The 17,948-nt window shown below is 44.2% G+C and overlaps 1 protein-coding gene across 1 annotated transcript in view; it reads right to left on the bottom strand.

Moving 5' to 3' along the window:
* Window positions 1–17,948, bottom strand: part of CFAP61 (cilia and flagella associated protein 61) — a 236,833-nt gene that overhangs the window by 90,401 nt on the left and 128,484 nt on the right. The window contains exon 17 of the mRNA XM_052651239.1: window positions 14,418–14,545. Within this exon, the coding sequence (XP_052507199.1) occupies window positions 14,418–14,545 (128 nt within the window). The remainder of the gene's footprint in view (window positions 1–14,417; window positions 14,546–17,948) is intronic.

The raw sequence follows: 17,948 nt of genomic DNA, 5'->3' as shown, positions 1-17,948 counted from the left end.
GTTGGTCATAACTTTCCTTCCAAGGAGTAAGTGTCTTTTAAATTCATGGCTGCAATCACCATCTGCAGTGATTTTGGAGCCCCAAAAAATAAAGTCTAATCTAACACTGTTTCCACCGTTTCCTCATCTATTTCCCATGAAGTGATGGCACTTAGATAGTCATAATATTCTTAGTTATAGTACTCTTAGGTACTCTTAGAATACTCTGAGAGAGTTATAAAATACTCTTAGATAGTTATGGTGGCTCAGACAGTAAATAATCCACCAGCAATGTGGGAGACCTGGTTTCGATTCCCACGTTGGGAAGATCCCCTGGAGAAAGAAATGGCAACCCACTCCAGTATTCTTGCCTGAAGAATCCCATGGACAGAAGAGCCTAGCAGGCTACAGTCCCTGGGGTCACCAAGAGTCAGACACAACTGAGCAACTTTCACAAGAGTATCAGTCCACAATCATCATACTTTTTATCACATACGTATAGATCTTAGCTTTTCTTCAGATGAAATATGGGGATAAAACATTTAAGGCTTTTATTCTTTCAATATTCAAAATTCAATATTATTTCAATATTCAATATTCAAAAAGTTCCTGCACACAGAAGAGGGGATCACAGGGGCATTTGGGTATGGACATGTGGCAGAAGCAGTGGCACCTCGGAAAAGGCACTATCTTGGGTATCACACTATCGGCTTTATGCGTGAAAACAAAATCTAGCATCACCGTGAGCCCTCCACTCTGAAATCAAAGGTCATCATGTCATGGAACCAAGAAAAAAAGTTCAAGTGAAGTGCTCAGGCCAATGAAACATTAAACAAGTGCACCTGCATTTTCACAGCAGATAATTCCAGTGGGATTTCATGTTGCTGTGGATACAGAGGGAGGAAGGGCTCAAAGACACTTATGAGGCAGGGAGGGATTAGAGTATCCAGGGAAATAAGTAAAAGGTATTGCGTTTCATTCCATGCTTTGGAAGGACAGCTACAGAATTAGGTCTAAACATTCTTATCCTTCACATAAAGAGGGTCACATTGCCAAGTTATGGTGAACACGATAAAAGAAACACAATGCTTCTCAGGTTGCTTACCCTTCTGGGCAGTAGAAACCTGTCAACCTGCCAGTGAATGCGTATTATTTTTTATTTTTATGTTTTTGCTGATTTCCTTGGGGGGGGGTGCAAATTAGGACAACCAAAGCAAGTAATTTAATTAACCGTTTCCATTAATGGTTTTATTCAAACAAACAGATAATGTGGAGGGAAACCAATTATCCCATATCAATCTAAATCCTACAATTTAATTTACTAAAATCTCTGCTTTCTGAATTGCTCAGCACAATGACAAAAATATTTGCCAACTGAACGGTGAATCCCAGCTCGAGATGGATATTTAACCTAGCTGCACATTTGACTAGTCCAAGAATAACTCACACTTAATCTGGTCTTAATGATACCACGTAATTTCACAAAATGAATAAAATGATGGAATTTCAAAGATAGGAGTTATGTGGACTTCCCATATGAGAGGAAAACTACAGGGAGAAAGCAAATCAAAGCAAAATCTTTCTTATGAGTAGAGAACCTATTAAGAGAATCTAGCTTTTCCTTTGGAAAATGTTTAACCTCCTTCTGCAATATTTTTTTCTGCTTAGATCACAGAAGAGACTTTTGGACAATGTCCTTGGCCACTGACTTCATTTTTGTTGTGTGAGTGAAAATGACACACAGCAGCTGCCTGTGTGGCCACAAAGCTGTTGGTAACGGCATACTCTGACCCCCGGGGAAAACTGGATGGGTAGAAGCCTGTGATCAATGACCCTAAGCCCTTTGAAAAGGGATGCAGTCAGCCTTCACCGAGTGGATGCCATCCTGCATGTCTCCCCTGCTCCTGGAAGCCCCTGGAGGAACCAGGATGGAGCCAAGAGGAAAAGGCCAAGGAAGAAGTTGCTTAAACCTGCCCGCATCCAGGCTTGTGTGTGGGCTCAAGGATCTCTTATCAACACTGGATCCACAATTAGGCACAACAGCCTGCCTGGCATGACCTTGGTGCTCTGTGGATTCTCCAGGGACCTGGCAGTGGAGTAAGGCTGGTGGTTAGGATAAGGGGAGTTGGGTGGGGGAGATTTGGGGAGCACGATCTCAGAGGAAAAGCTTATGTATCTGTGCATGAAGGTTAAAACATAATCCTCAGCAAAAAAAAAAAAAGAAAATGAATATAATGCTTGAAATGTCCATTGAACAACTGAGAACAAAATATGGGAGTTCCAACAAAAAGAACAAAATAAAATTGAGTTTTGCTTTATGATTTAGAGGAAATGATTTAAGATGTTTTCCTCTCTACATACATGAAGTAAAAATGTCATTCCCTTCTCCAGTGGACCATGTTTTTGTCAGAACTCTCCACCATGACCTGTCCATCTTGGGTGGCCCTACAAGGCATGGATTATAGTTAGACAAGGCTGTGGTCCATGTGATCAGACTGGTTAGTTTTCTATGATTGTGGTTTTCATTCTTTCTGCCCCCTGATGGAGAAGGATAAGAGGCAAACAAAACATGGTCCACTGGAGAAGGAAATGGCAAACCACTTCAGTATTCTTGTCTTTAGAACCCCATGAACACTATGAAAAGGCAAAAAGATAGGACACTGAAAGATGAATTCCCCAGGTCGGCAGGTGTCCAATAAGCTACTAGAGATCAGTGGAGAAATAACTCCAAAAAGAATGAAGAGATGGAGCCAGAGCAAAAACAACACCCAGTTGTGGATGTGACTGGTGATGGAAGTAAAGTCTAATGCTGTAAACAGCAATATTGCATAGGAACCTGTAATGTTAGGTCCATGAATCAAGGCAAATTGGAAGTGGTCAAACAGGAGATGGCAAGAGTGAACATCAACATTTTAGGAATCAGTGAACTAAAATGGACTGGAATGGGTGAATTTAACTCAGAGGACCATTATATTTACTACTATGGGCAAGAATCCCTTAGAAGAAATGGAGTAGTCATCATAGTCAACAAAACAGTCTGAAACGCAGTATTTGGATACAGTCTCAAAAACAACAGAATGATCTCTGTTTCCAAGGCAAACCGTTCAATATCATGCTAATCCAAGTCTATGTCCTGACCAGTAATGCTGAAGAAGCTGAAGTTGAATGGTTCTATGAAGACCTACAAGATCTTCTAGAACTAACACCCCCCAAAAATGTCCTTTTTCTTATAGGGGACTACAATGCAAAAGTAGGAAGTCAAGAAATACCTGGAGTAACAGGCAAATTTGGCCTTGGTGTGCAGAATAAAGCAGGGCAAAGGGTAATAGAGGTTTGCCAAGAGAATGTACTGGTCATAGCAAACAGCCTCTTCAAACAACACAAGAGAAGACTCTACACATGGACATCACTGGATGGTCAATACTGAAATCAGATTGATTATATTCTTTGCAGCCCAAGATGGAGAAGCTCCATACAGTCAGCAAAAACAAGAATGGGAGCTGACTGTGGCTCAGATCATGAAGTCCTTTATTGTCAAATTCAGACTTAAATTGAAGAAAGTAGGGAAAACAACTAGAACATTCAGGTATGACCTAAATCAAATCCCTTATGATTATACAGTGGAAGTGAGAAATAAATTCAAGGGGTCAAATCTGATAGAGTGCCTGAAGAACTGTGGAAGGAGGTTCATGACATTGTACAGGAGGCAGTGATCAAGACCATCCCCAAGAAAAGAAAGGCAAAATGGTTGTCTAAGGAGGCCTTACAAACAGCTGTGAAAAGAAGAGAAGCAAAAGGCAAAAGAGAAAAGGAAATATACACCCACTTGAATGTAGAGTTCCAAAGAATAGCAAGGAGAGATAAGAAAGCCTTCCTCGGTGATCAATGCAAAGAAATAGAGGAAATCAATAGAATGGGAAAGACTAGAGATCTCTTCAAGAAAATTAGAGATACCAAGGGAACATTTCATGCAAAGATGGGCTCAATAAAGGACAGAAATGGTATGGACCTAACAGAAGCAGAAGATATTAAGTAGAGGTGGCAACAATACACAGAACTAAACAAAGAAGATCTTCATGACCAAGATAATCACAATGGTGTGATCACTCACCTAGAGCCAGACATCCTGGAATGTGAAGTCAAGTGGGCCTTAGGAAGCATCACTATGAACAAAGCTAGTGGAGGTGGTGGAATTCCAGTTGAGCTATTTCAAATCCTAAAAGATGATGCTGTGACAGTACTGTACTCAATAGGCCAGCAAATTTGGAAAACTCAGCAATGGCCACAGGACTGGAAAAGGTCAGTTTTCATTCCAATCCCAAAGAAAGGCAATGCTAAAGTATTCTCAAACTACTGCACACTTACACTCATCTCACATGCTAGCAAAGTAGTGATCAAAATGCTCCAAGCCAGGCTTCAACAGTACATGAACTGTGAACTTCCAGATGTTCAAATTGGATTTAGAAAAGGCAGAGGAACCAGAGATCAAATTGCCAACATCCGTTGGATCAAAGAAAAAGCAAGAGAGTACCAGAAAAACATCTATTTCTGCTTTACTGACTATGCCAACGCCTTTGACTTTGTGGATCACAACAAACTGTGGAAAATTCTTCAAGAGATGGGAACACCAGACCATGTGACCTGCCTCCTGAGAAATCTGTATGCAAGTCAAGAAGCAACAGTTAGAACTGGACATGGAAAAACAGACTGGTTCCAAATCGGGAAAGGAATATGTCAAAGCTGTATTTTGTCACGCTGCTTATTTAACTTATATGCAGAGTACATCATGAGAAACGCTGGGATGGATGAAACACAAGCTGAAATCAAGATTGCTAGAGAGAAATATCAATAACCTCAGATATGCAGATGATGTCACACTTATGGCAGAAAGCAAAGAACTAAAGAGCCACTTGATGAAAGTGAATGAGGAGTGAGAAAAAGTTGGCTTAAAACTTAACATTTCTACTAAGATCATGGCATCCGGTCCCACCCCTTCATGGCAAATAGATGGGAAAACAATGGAAACGGTGAGAGACTTTATTTTGGGGGGCTCCAAAATCACTGCAGATGGTGACTGCAGCCATGAAATTAAAAGATGCTTGCTCCTTGGAAGAAAAGTTACAACCAACTTAGATGGTATATTAAAAAGCAGAGACATTACTTTGCCACAAAGATCTGTCTAGTTAAAGCTATGGTTTTTCCACTGGTCATGTATGGATGTGAGAGCTGGACTATAAAGAAAGCTGAGTCCTGAAGAATTGATGCTTTTGAACTGTGGTGTTGGAGAAGACTCTTGAGAGTCCCTTGGACTGCAAGGAGATCCAACCAGTCCATTCTAAAGGAGATTGGTCCTGGATGTTCTTTGGAAGGAATGATGCTAAAGCTGAAACTCCAGTACTTTGGCCACCTGATGCGAAGAACTGACTCGTTGGAAAATACCCTGATGCTGGGAAGGACAGACTGAAGGCAGTAAGAGAATGAGGATGAAATGGCTGGATGGCGTCACTGACTCAATGGATATGAATCTGAGTAAACTCTGGGAGTTGGTGATGGACAGGGAAGCCTGGCGTGCTTCCTGGGGGTCGCAAAGTCCATGGGGTTGCAAATAGTCAGACACAACTAAATGACCGAACTGAACTGAAAAATGCCATACATTTATCCTCTGAGCATGTGCAAGGTGTAAATACCAAGATGGCACCTGTAAAAGGCAAACTGGAAACCCTTCACACACAAGAGGTAGAAAAGTACAAGGCCGAATCAGAATTATCCCTCAAGACTGGAAAAAACAAGCATTGTGGGAATTCAATAGCAAATGAGAGGTGGCTTCCCTGGTGGTCAAGTGGCTAAGAATCTGCCTGCCAATGTAGGAGACACAGGTTCAGTCCCTGGTCTGGGAGGATTCCACGTGCCATGGAGCAGCTAAGGCTGTGGGCCACAAGGACTGAATCCCGTGCACCCTAGAGCCTGTGCTCTGCAACGAGAAGCCACCACAATGGGAGGCCCATGTACTGCAACGAAGAGTAGCCCCCACTCACTGCAACTAGAGAAAGACCATGCAGCAACAGAGACCCAGCCCAGCCAAAAATAAAATAAAAAGAAATAAATAGAAAGACCGAGATAGTTTTTAAAAAGCAAGTGAGATCACTTCTGGGTGGGGAGGGTGAGGAGGGTGCTATGCTTTGGGCACATACTGGAGGTTAAGAAAGCTTTATTGACACAGTCAGGGCAGGTTTCCTCATGCTCGGCAGGTATCTTCTTGGGCCTTCATTCTTAATGGCGAATAGTCGAAGCATGAAGCTTCATGAAATGCTTTCTACTGGGTCCAATTCAACACATAAATACTATGAACCTGGGGCAATGGCTTCAGCTATGCAATGTTTAATGATATGTTAATAATTATGCCTGGTAAGCCCCAAAGTAACAATGTGACTTAGAAGTTATATGATTTGTTGAGAATCAGAAAATGTGGTTTGGAAGACACAGCCCATAAAAACAGCTCAATTACAATGAGCAATCAGGGTTGGGGGGAATAGGTTTCCTTATGGGTAAGACTGCCAAGTTTAAGGAAAAGTCTCCATAAACGGTGATTAAACCTGGCTGTGTGTCAAAATTACCTGGAGCGTCTTAAAAATACACATTCCTTGGGTGCACTGCAACTCTGCTGGATCGTTACCACAGGAACAGGGTCTCAGGAAGCTGTCTTTTTATAACTACAACCTAGTCACCCTTACCCAGAAAAGTAGCTTTGATTATAGAATTGTAGAGTTTGGAATTTTTGCAAACTGTTGCTTATACAAAAAGTTGTTGTTGTTTTAGTCACTGAGTCGTGTCTGACTCTTTTGCTCACCAGGCTCCCCTGTCCATGGGATTTCCCAGGCAAGAGTACTGGAGTGGGTTGCCATTTCCTTCTCCAGGGGATCTTCCCGACCCAGGAACCTTCTTGCCCACTTTGTTCCCACTGAGGTTTCTGGTGAAGCAGAATGCCTGGGATCTCTCTAAAGCATCCAGGATGCCTGGGGACAGAGGTGGCAGGAGATTAGGAGAGCCTCCTGACACAGTTTTCTCTTCTTGCCTCTCTTTCCTCTGCCTTTGTCTAGACCTGCCCACTTCGTTAAAGGGCTGCTGCTGCTGCTGCTAAGTCGCTTCAGTTGTGTCCGACTCTGTGAGACCCCAGAGACGGCAGCCCACCAGGCTCTGCCATCCCTGAGATTCTGCAGGCAAGAACACTGGAGTGGGTTGCCATTTCCTTCTCCAATGCATGAAAGTGAAAAGTGAAAGTGAAGTCGCTCAGTTGCGTCAGACTCTTCGTGACCCCATGGACTGCAGCCCACCAGGCTCCTCCGTCCTTGGGATTTTCCAGGCAAGAGTACTGGAGTAGGGTGCCATTGCCTTCTCCATCATTAAAGGGCAATGGTATGAATATTAAGAAAAGAGAACATAGACTTCCCTGGTGGTCCAGTGGTTAAGACTCCACGCTCCCAGTGCAGGGGGCTGGGTTCCATCCTTGGTCAGGGAACTAGATCCTGCCTGCCACAACTAAGGCTGGGCGCAGCCAAATAAATATTTTTAAAAACAGAAAGAAAGGAGAACAAACAAAAGAAACCAGGTTAGGAGGGGACCCCCCCTCACACACACACACACACATCCCCTGTAAATGGTCCTCCTGCCTCAGTGCTTTCCTGCCTTCTCTGCCCAGGGTTACCCCCTGACCGTGGCAGCTTGAGGGACAGGATGGAAGCATAGCCCAAGAGTGACCAGATGGATAAGAACTGGTGGGTAAATACCTGCTTCCCTGAGCACAGAGGGACTGCTCCCAGCTGTGACCCTGCAGGTCCTGGCAGCACTGAGCCTCAGTGTCTACAATGACCCAAAGGCATGTGATCTGGGGGCTTTGTTGGCTTTCCTGCCTGTCCCATCTCACCTGCTCACTCAGGTAGTTCTCAGAGATCACCTCCAAATAAACTACTGGCACCAAATTCTTTGTTTTCAGCATTTACAGGAATGTAAACCAAGATAGGGGCCGATGTCATCATTTGAAAATGAGTTGATTGTAGAGGCTGGAGGCCAAGCAGATGACTCTGTTACTGGTCCACATGTGTGGTTTATGTTTCGTGCCATTATGGAGAAAGCACTTCCCATTTAACATCTTTCACCCTGGGGGCTCAGAGAACCCACAAAACATGGCAGTTAGCTGATCCCCAAAAAGGCCTGACATTGCTCAGAGAGGCTGCTTTCCTTTTGCTCTGGGAGCCTCTAAAGTGAGCCACTGGAGATGAGAAAAGATCTCCTGAAGGGAGCAGGAAGGAATGACGTCAGTAAACGAAGATACTTTCATTTAACCTTAGTCACAGGCTACCTCAGAGATACTGTGGATTTGGTTCCAGACCCACAATAAAGCCAATATCCCAATAAAGGGAGTCACCTGTATTTTTTTTTTTTTTTTTTTGGTTTACAAGTGCACACAAAAGTTATGTTTACCAAATACTATAGTCTATTCAGTGCACAGTAACATGATGTCTACAAAAACAACGTACTAACTAAAAAATACGTTTTTCCTATAAAATGCTAACCATCATCTGACAATGCAGGGCTTCCACAAACCTTCAATTTGTAAAAAAAAAAGAAAATGCAGTATCTGCAAAATGCAGGAAAACCCAGGGATGCCTGTGCGCTTTAATACTAGGAACAGATTAGGAAAGCTGATGGTGACAAGGATGCTCTGGATCAGTCTTTTCTGGATGCGGGATGCCAGCTCCTTCTGCCTGGGGAGGTACTGTCCCCGCCCCTCACCTTCCATCTCCCCAGGCCATCAGAGAGGCCTCTGTACCAGCCCTCCTCCTCCCTCCCCACACCCCCACCACAGGCCTCATCGTGATGCCAATGCAACAAGATGTGATATGTGACCTGCCCCAGGGATCTCTTGCCTGCTCCACAGCAGGTGCCATGGCCTGGCCGCCACCTCGCATTTCCGGGGTACCCAGAGGGCGATCGGAGCCAGCACAGGGCCCTCAATCCCTGGGGCAGAGGCCAGCAGCACACAACAGGACAGCCAGCAACCTGTTCGCTGGGGTTCAGCTCTTAGATCAGCACGTAAGCACTACTTAATGAATCACCTAATTAGTGACAGGCCACACTGAAGACCTCAGCTGTCCTCAGACAAAGGTGGAGATAAGAAGCCTCATTAAGTTGTAAGCGCTTGGCTGCAGCCTCCAGATCCACAGTTAACGCTGGGCACGGCATAGTCCTGCGCCACCTGATAGCATGTGTTCCGGTCATGTGGCACAACTGCAGCTTCACAAACGTGCCCTGTAGCTCCAAGCTGTTCTTAGTTACCTTGACATGCCCACGGGGATGTGGGATCAAGGCCCAGGTCGAAAACCAGAAATTTCACCCTGGGGTGAGATGACACGGTGGGAATTTTGACACCTCTTCCTGGGGGCAGGAGTGGAAGACGAGGCAGTGGGGGACCTGGCGCCCACTGGAGCTCCCTGAAAACCAAAGGGCATCTTCCTCCACCCACCCAGAGTTGTGGGGACACCACCCGGGGCTGCTTTCAGTCACTGTCATCTCAGGGTTCATTCATGCGTTTCTCTAGGGCCATTAGAGGCTCCTCGAGAGATTCTTTACATCAGAATTGAATTAGGAAAGATTTTAAAGTAATGGATTAAAAGGAGCTGCTCCATAATTGGGAGTAAATAATATAATACACAAGGCATAGAGACACATGAGCTGAAACAGAATCAAACAGTAAATGCTTCAGCTCAGTGGCTTGATGACAAAGACAGAAGGAAGAAGCTGTTGTGTACAATTCTGGAAGATAAAAATGTCTATCTGGGACACTGACAGTGGCGGGGCCTGAGGCTCTTTCTAATAACCTCCCAGGTGATGCTTATCTTGCTGGAGTCCAGACCAAACTTTCGAGTAAAAAGGACATAAGACATAAAATGAGTTCATGGACCCGGTTCTTATCCCACGCCCCTTTTTTGGTAGAGCATGTCCATAATTCTTTGTAAAAACTGATTTTGGAGTACCGTTGTAGAAAGCCCAACATTGTCAAAGCATTGCATTTGGGGAGTTCTCCAGGAACAAGGAGCTGGTAAAAATATGACTGGCTATGAGGAAAGAGGTCCCTTGCTTTCTGGAAAGAGCTTTCTGACTTCCTTGCAAAGCTCTCCTTTAGGACACGGCATCTCCCTGACAGGTGTGGAAGCTCCCCTCTGGACCTGGCTGTTGATCTGAGAACAGGGAGTTCCCTTTAGACTAAACTCTGACAGTGTTGGTGGAGCTCCTGGTGTGACAGCACCTCAGGGTTGGCAGGACTGGGGGTCCCCTGCCATGACCCTCCCTCAGCAGGGGAGGAGGGCAGGACTGCAGCTCTGGTTGGCCATAGAGGGGGACTGATGGCTGAGGCCAAGAGCTTTCTGCCAAAAACCAGTGTTTGGGGTTTTAAGCAGAAGGACCAGGAAGGATAAGACCAAACAACTACACTGCCTAAGACAACACCTTTCTGTCCCAAAGGGCCAGGCAGCCAAACAAACACCACCTATCAATCATGAGAACTACAATTTTAATATAGCTCATGTCCATCACCTGAATGTCTTGGGCATGATGAAAAACACAGCACAGGGTCTTAAAAAAGTTCCCTTTCCCCTCCACTTCACTGCCCTCTGTTCCACAGATGCGTGGGGGTTTTCTCCTCTATGCCCCCCACCTCAAGAAAGCTCCCCGGCATGCCTGCTGTCCTCCCCCTGCCCAGCCCCTGGTCCCCACCATGGGGGCACACGTCCCGACAAGGTGGGTGATGGGGAAGGAGGCCAGGATGTGCCCGCCAGGTGGGGTCTGGAGGCCTGAACATGTTCCCTCCTCTGCCCCCTGCGGAGTTTCTCGGGCACAGTGCCCTCAGAAGACAGATGCACAGACCTGGTGTGGGGGACGGGGGGCAAGTTAGCTGAGCTCCCCCTCCACCTTGAGCCACCCTGCCCCTTTCCCCTTTGTATCAGCCAGCTAGGGCTGGCTCAGGAGGATCGACAGAGATCATAGAAAGTCTGAGGCCACTCAACTCAGCACCAGAAGATTCACTAGGACCAGGAGGACATGGACACACATGGCGGGTGGTGTGTGTCTCTAGAAATGCCTGCCAGTCATGTCACTGGGCACTGGAAGGCCCAGGAGGGCTTGCCCTCATGAGGACAAGAAGAAGTCACCAAGCGATCCACTAGCCTGATGACCAGACAGGAAGGGGTGTCCTCTGAGCAGGTGTGGCTGTGGGTGGGTAGCAGCTGAGGACCAGACAGAATGTTGTACTAAAATCCAAAACCCCAAACATCCCAACACTCCCTCCTCATGTGGAGCTCACACCTGGATATCTGTGTTAGTTGGTGAAAGTGAAAGTTGCTCAGCTGTGTCCGACTCTTTGTGATCTTCTTTGCGATTCTCCAGGTCAGAATACTGGAGTGAGTAGCCTTTCCCTTCTCCAGGGGATCGTCCCAACCCAGGGATAGAACCCAGGTCTCCTGCATTGCAGGCGAATTCTTTACCAGCTGAGCCACCAGAGAAGCCCAAGAATACTGGACTGGGTTAGCCTATCCCTTCTCCAGGGGTCTCCTAGTTGCAGGTGAGCTATGAGGAAAGCCCCCTGATGTGTTAATTGGTGACTGTGGACAAATCACATCAACATCCCCTAGTAGCATCATGGCACTTGGGGAAAGAAGAACATGACAAGGCCAAGGACTTCTGCAAGGGCTGCTTTTGGTATCTGAAGGGGAGACCCAAGGTGCTTTGCAGTTTTTCTGCATGCAAATAATGTAAGAACAAAGAGTTGTGTTTGCTTTGTCACCAGATGACAGGGTGACCAGATTTTCTGGAAAAAGAGGTTGCTGTACTGGGCCTCAGATGGATTTTCTGGAAACTACAGGGCCCCACCTGGGTTTAATAACACAGAGCAGGAGCACAGGAGGGCGACTCCTAAATCTTGCCTCCAAAATGTGGATTTAATCCTTACTGGAGGTCAGTGCTTGGTGAAAACTGTGTTTCTTCCATTTCATTCCAACTCGAATCATTTATAAAATTCATTTCAAATGGCAATTAAACTGTTAAGTAAAATCTACAGCAGGTTACTATGGTGATTGCTGATTTGAAATAATTAGAGAACATAATGAGAGAACTATTTCCTCTCTTCGGGATTAGATATCCGTAAGCTGATACTGGTTTATTTTTAGTGGACGTAATCTGTGCAACGATGATAGAGAACCACGAGTGCTTTAAAATGCTTTAAAAAGGTCTGTCTGATTGAGGAATTTAATCAACCAAGTACTTACATCAAAATTTATACCTGTCTTTATTAAATATAAGTTGATTCCATAAAAAGAAAATTATATGTGTATATATCAATGTAATCATTTTAAACAAGACATAATGACTGGATATATAGCTAAATTAAGATTTAAGATCTGTTTATGATAACTTCTTCTCTACTATAATTTCACAACTCCACCCAGATCATTAATCATTCAAAAATGGCTGTACACAACTGTTGTTCAGAATCTTAGGTGAGGAGTCCTGTCAGAACAGGGAAGACTTCAGACTACAGAATGGCACAGGCAGTGAAGAGGAAGTTTCCTGAGTGCATCTCACGATTCCTTTCTAGCAATGCAAGATTGCGGTAAACTGACCACAGTATTTAAAGCCTGTGAATTTTGTTCTAATTTCAATAAAGACAGGAGACTTATGGGACTTCCCTGGCTGTCCAGTGGCTAAGACTCCGTGCTCCCAATGCAGGGGGCCCGGGTTCAATCCCTGCTAAGAGAACTAGATCCTGCATGCTGCATCTTACAGTTGGCATGAATGTTGCAATGAAGATGGAAGATTCTGCGTGCCGCAACCAAGACTCAGCACTACCAAATATATATATATATATATATATATATATATATATATATATATTTTTTTAAATTAGGACTTCGCTGGTGGTACAGTGGATCTGAATCTGCCTGCCAACGCAGATGACATGGGGTCAATCCCTGGTCCAGGAGGATTCCACATGCTTCAGAGCAACTAAACCCACATACCACGACTACTGAGCTGGCACCCAGAGCCTGTGCTCTTCAGAAGAGAAGCCAGCACACCACAGCAAAGAGTAGCCCCTGCTCACCACAACTAGAGAAAGCCCATGCCCAGCAATGGTGACCCAGCACAACCAAAAATTAATTAATTAATTAAATTAAAGACAGGTGACTTATATCTGGTTAACTAAGGGTGTGTTCTGAATAACTGAACAAACTGGCTAGGAAGCGAAAAAATCTTCCATTAAATGTGAGGTCAAATGAGTAAACTAATCACCTGGGGTTAGCTCATCCCCCTGTCCACCAGGAACAAATACCTTCTAGGGGTCCTTTCCTCTGCCCCTTTCCTTGCTTAGCCCTCACCAATCAGCTAGTGGGGATACCTTTCCCCCTTAGCCCACTCCCCTCTTAGCACCTACAGTTTTGAATGGTAGCCAAAGTTTTCTCATGTGATCCTGAACAAAAGATTTGGGGAAAGAAATATTCTTCTAACTTAGGAGTCTGCATTTCCTCCAAACCGGGGTCTTTGAAAACACGTGGAGACTTTTTATAAAAGTAACCTGGATCTGAGAAAAGCCAGGTACACACTGGCAGTTCCGTGCTGGTGGTGGAGATACAAGGCCACAAACACAAGTTCTTGGACATAACCCGGGGCTCTTCCTGTTAAAGAGGGACTGAAATTTGCTGAGCAAATAGAAAGCTAGTGGGGGGAGCTGAGAAGCCTCAGGAATCACCTATCCCCTGGCACCCAAAATGCAGGGGTCAAAAGAAACGTCCAGGCCTGCCTGCCACCTCTGAAGCCTGTTCTTGATACATAAAGTCAAAACTGGTCCATCCCCACACCTGCTTGATCACATAGAACATCTGTTAAAATACAAGTTCCCAGGGCCCTCCATGGGACTTTCTTCTTCCATATGTCTACAAGGTCTGGGAATCTACATCTTCAACAAATGCTCTAGGTGATTCTTATAATTCAGTCAAAAAGCGAGCACTAGTATAGAACCGGGCTGAAAAACATCTCGAAAGGGTCAGAGTGACATATACTAGGCACTGTGGGCCACATGGTCCCTGTCACGGCTACTCAAAGCTGTCACTGTATTAACAAAATAGAGACAAAACATAAATTAGATGAGCATTACTGTGTTCCTTTAAAGCTTTATTTTCAAAAGCAGGTGGACCTGCTTTGACCTGAGAGGTTAGAGTTTGCCAACCTCTGATCTAGAATATTCCTCTGATTCATTTTTTATTAATCTACCTAGGCAAGGTATGTGAGGTGTTGAAAAAAAATCAGGTCTGTCTTTTCAAGGGACCTTCTCAGGTGTGCGAAGAGAAAGGCCCCTTTAAAAACAAACTAATAAATAAAGTAAAACAACTTACCAAAATACCAACGTTTCTAGGAAGGAAATTCCAACATTGGATGCACCAACGACAACAATCTTGGCATTGACAGTTATTTTAGGTTCCAACGATAGTTTTCTGTTTGTATGGTTCAAGGCATAACTCAACTGGAAAAAAGCACAAAGAGAAAAATGGACTTGAGGAAAACATAGCTGAGTCTGCATTTCCAAATTGGCCATTACTTAACCAGAATATTACCAGCACATCAAACTGAAAAATGCCCCTGCATAGGCCTGAGATTTACAGGAAGGAATGTCAAATAAATGAATGTAAGAATATGGGAATATACCTAATACCTAGGCTGGTGCACATCAAAATGCTTAATCTAGATTACTTTTTGTCTTATCATTAACAGATGTTTCCAACAGAACTGAGGCCATCTATGACTAGAGATGATAAGGTAAATAATCCCACAAGAAGACAGGCAAGCTGCTCCCTGAGAAACTGTAGTTTCATCAAAGACTTCAATCATCCCTTCTGTCCAGGGTTTTCCTGAAACTGTGAATGACTGGGTAACAGTACCCAGGTTCTTGATGAAAAGTATTAACTCTATTCGATTCTGCCTCCCTCATAGCATCTGGAGCACAGTAGGTGTTCAGTGATATTTACAGAATGACAAACATGTTGAATGACTAAAGCATATTGGATAATAAGGCTTGTTCAGTCTTTCAAATAACTGAGGGTCAAGGAGGACTCTTGGAAGCACAGAGAGTAACAGATGATTGTTTTAATGCCCATGGTTGAAAAAATGACCTGGATTGATTTGTTTGGTTCACTTTCCTGCAGAGGCTTCAGTGGGAGCATGAAATGTACAAGGGAAGGTTTTACTAGAAAGAAGTGACAGGGTACTCTTGAGAGAAAGTCAGACTAGAAAGAGCAGAAGACTTTGCTTCCAGTTTTTAATTCATTAATTCAACAAACATTTTAATCTGATGTTTCCTGTGTGTCCAGACAATAACAGGGTTTGCAGCTGACTTCTCATCAGAAGCAATGGAGGCCAAGAGTCGGTGGAGTGATGTCCACACCAATGCATGTCTCTCGTTTAAGTTCTTATTACATTAGCATTAACTCATCCTCTACATTAGACACCTTCAAATCTAGTAGACCAAACCAGTTTTTAATTTTCCCCAAATCCTGAGACATCATGAGTTGGAAGTTTAACAGTGAAGCCCTATGAAAAGCTAAGCTCCCACTTACTTTCTAGTGTCTAAGGCAGCATGGGGTCGCATGCTTTACAATTCACCCAGGAACATGTGTGATCTAGAGGATAAGTCCCCTCTCTCCAGCTCAAGCTAGTCCAGCAACACGAGATAGGAAAATGTCTTGAGAAAAATAAAGTATTAACAGAAATCCAAAACAATGTTCCAAGATTTTAGACTCTCCCCATAATTAACATTGATGGTGTCTCCCAGCATCTATTTCACTCTCTCCCACATCTAATGAGGCACACCATGGATTATGGGAAAAGACAACCCACTCCCCTTTAAGAGGGGACTCTGGTTGATACAAACCAGGTTGTATAATCCCACCCTCCTTGCTCAACAATGACCCAGAACAGACATGTGACCTCTGCTGGCATAATCAGAGTGAAGCTCAGGACTTCTCTGTGATGGTTTAAGAAGAAAAGCCTCTTGCCTTCCAGATGGCTTGGGGTATGTGAAGCCTGAAACAGTACAGTCATCATGTCACCAAAAGGGAAAAGATTCCGGGATGAAGCTCCAAGCGAATAACAAAGAAATAGAACAAGAATTCCTTTCAAATCCTATCTGAACCCCATGCTATCTGTGGGCTCTTTAGTTACAGGAGCAATAAGTACCAGTCAGCTATTGCCAAACAGTGTTATATAACAAACTGCCCCAAAATGCAGTGGTTTAAAACACTGCCATCTATTTTGACTCAGGTAACTCTGAGTCATCAGGAAGAAGGTTGATGTCAGTGGGATTCATCAGGGTTTGGCTTCACTCTGCAGTTTTCAGTTTGGCCTCACATGGCTCTCCTTTTTTAATTTATCTATTATTGAGGTACAGTTAATGTACAATATAAGTTTCAGGTGTACAACTGAGTGAATCATGATTTTTAAAGGTTACACTCCATTTATAGTTATTATAAAATATTGGCTATATTCCCTGTGCTGTACAATATATTCTCATAGCTTATTTTACTTTTACTAAAATTCTTATTTCGTATTGGAGTATAGCCAATTAATAATGTTTTGATAGTTCCAGGTGGACAGCAAAGAGACTCAGCCACACATATATATGTGTCCATTCTCCTACCTATTTTATCTTTTTTGGTGGCAGAGAGCTGGGTCTGTCCTTCTCATGGCAACACAAAAGTGCAAGAAGGGTGAGTGAAAATAAGAAATACCTTTGCAAACTCATGGACTGTAGCCCATCAGGCTCCTCTGTCCATGGAATTTTTCAGGCAAGAATACTGGAGTGGGTTGCCATTTCCTCCTCCAGGAGATCTTCTCAACCCAAGGATTGAACCCGCATTTCCTGTTTGTTCTGCATTGCAGGCAGATTCTTCACCTGCTGAACCATCAGGGAAGCCCACTTATTTCTTAATAAGGTATTAAAAAAATATTGTGCATGGCCAAAGCAAGCCACAAGGCTGAGCCCAACACCCAAGAGATAGGGAAGCAGACTCCCCTGGAGTGGGAAGAATGTCAAAGTCACACACAAGGGTGCAGCCCAGGGAAGAAGGAAGTGCTGGGAGAAAGATGCAACCCGTCCTGTTTCCTTGATGGTTAGGCCAGTTTGTTTCTTTTACACGCAACTAAAAACCTCCTAAACTGATAGACTTTCTGAATGACAATAATGAATATACCGTTTAGGTGAAAGAGTATCTAGTTAACCCTGGTACATCTGGCTACCAAAGTGGACTGTGTTCTGATTAACTTGCAGGACAAGCCTTGGCAGCAGCAGATTGGGTCTGGCAGTTTAGAGGGAAGAAGACAGAAAGCATAGCCCGTGGTATGATGGCATCTAATTGAAGGTCCAATTAACAGACTTAAGATGCAAGCATCTTCACAGAGGTCAGAACCCAAGATTCCTTCCATAGGAGGTGTGTTCAGACATTCCCCTCTGCTGTCAGGAAGTGTACGCGGACACTGCAACACGGGCAGTCATGAAATTCCCTGGTAAAGAATGATACCTCATTTATGAAACAGCTCCTGAATCAAAGATACAAAGGCGGCCGGGGAACAGAGCAGAATGGCTTTTGTTTCCCTCACAATAGCTTTAACACCAACAGCTGCCAGGCCTTAGAAATCACCTTTCTAACCGCTGAATACACACAGTGGCCTCGGGTGTCAGCAGTTAGCATCAGTACCCACAAGGGTGGGTGTCTCGGGAGAGCAATCGGGCCTCACAATGGTTCTCGGGAAACCCAATTTTGTGCCCAGGCTTTAATTAAAAACATATTCATCATTGGGTATGAAGAAGTAACCTGAAGAAGCCACATTTTCCTTTTGTTAGGATAGGTGGTTTTTAAATACCTTGAAAAAAA

Source organism: Budorcas taxicolor, chromosome 13 (assembly GCF_023091745.1).
Source record: "Budorcas taxicolor isolate Tak-1 chromosome 13, Takin1.1, whole genome shotgun sequence".
Classification (NCBI taxonomy): Eukaryota; Metazoa; Chordata; class Mammalia; order Artiodactyla; family Bovidae; genus Budorcas; species Budorcas taxicolor.
The sequence above is the reverse complement of the archived record's forward strand: the minus strand, read 5'-3'. Positions and strand labels throughout refer to the sequence as shown.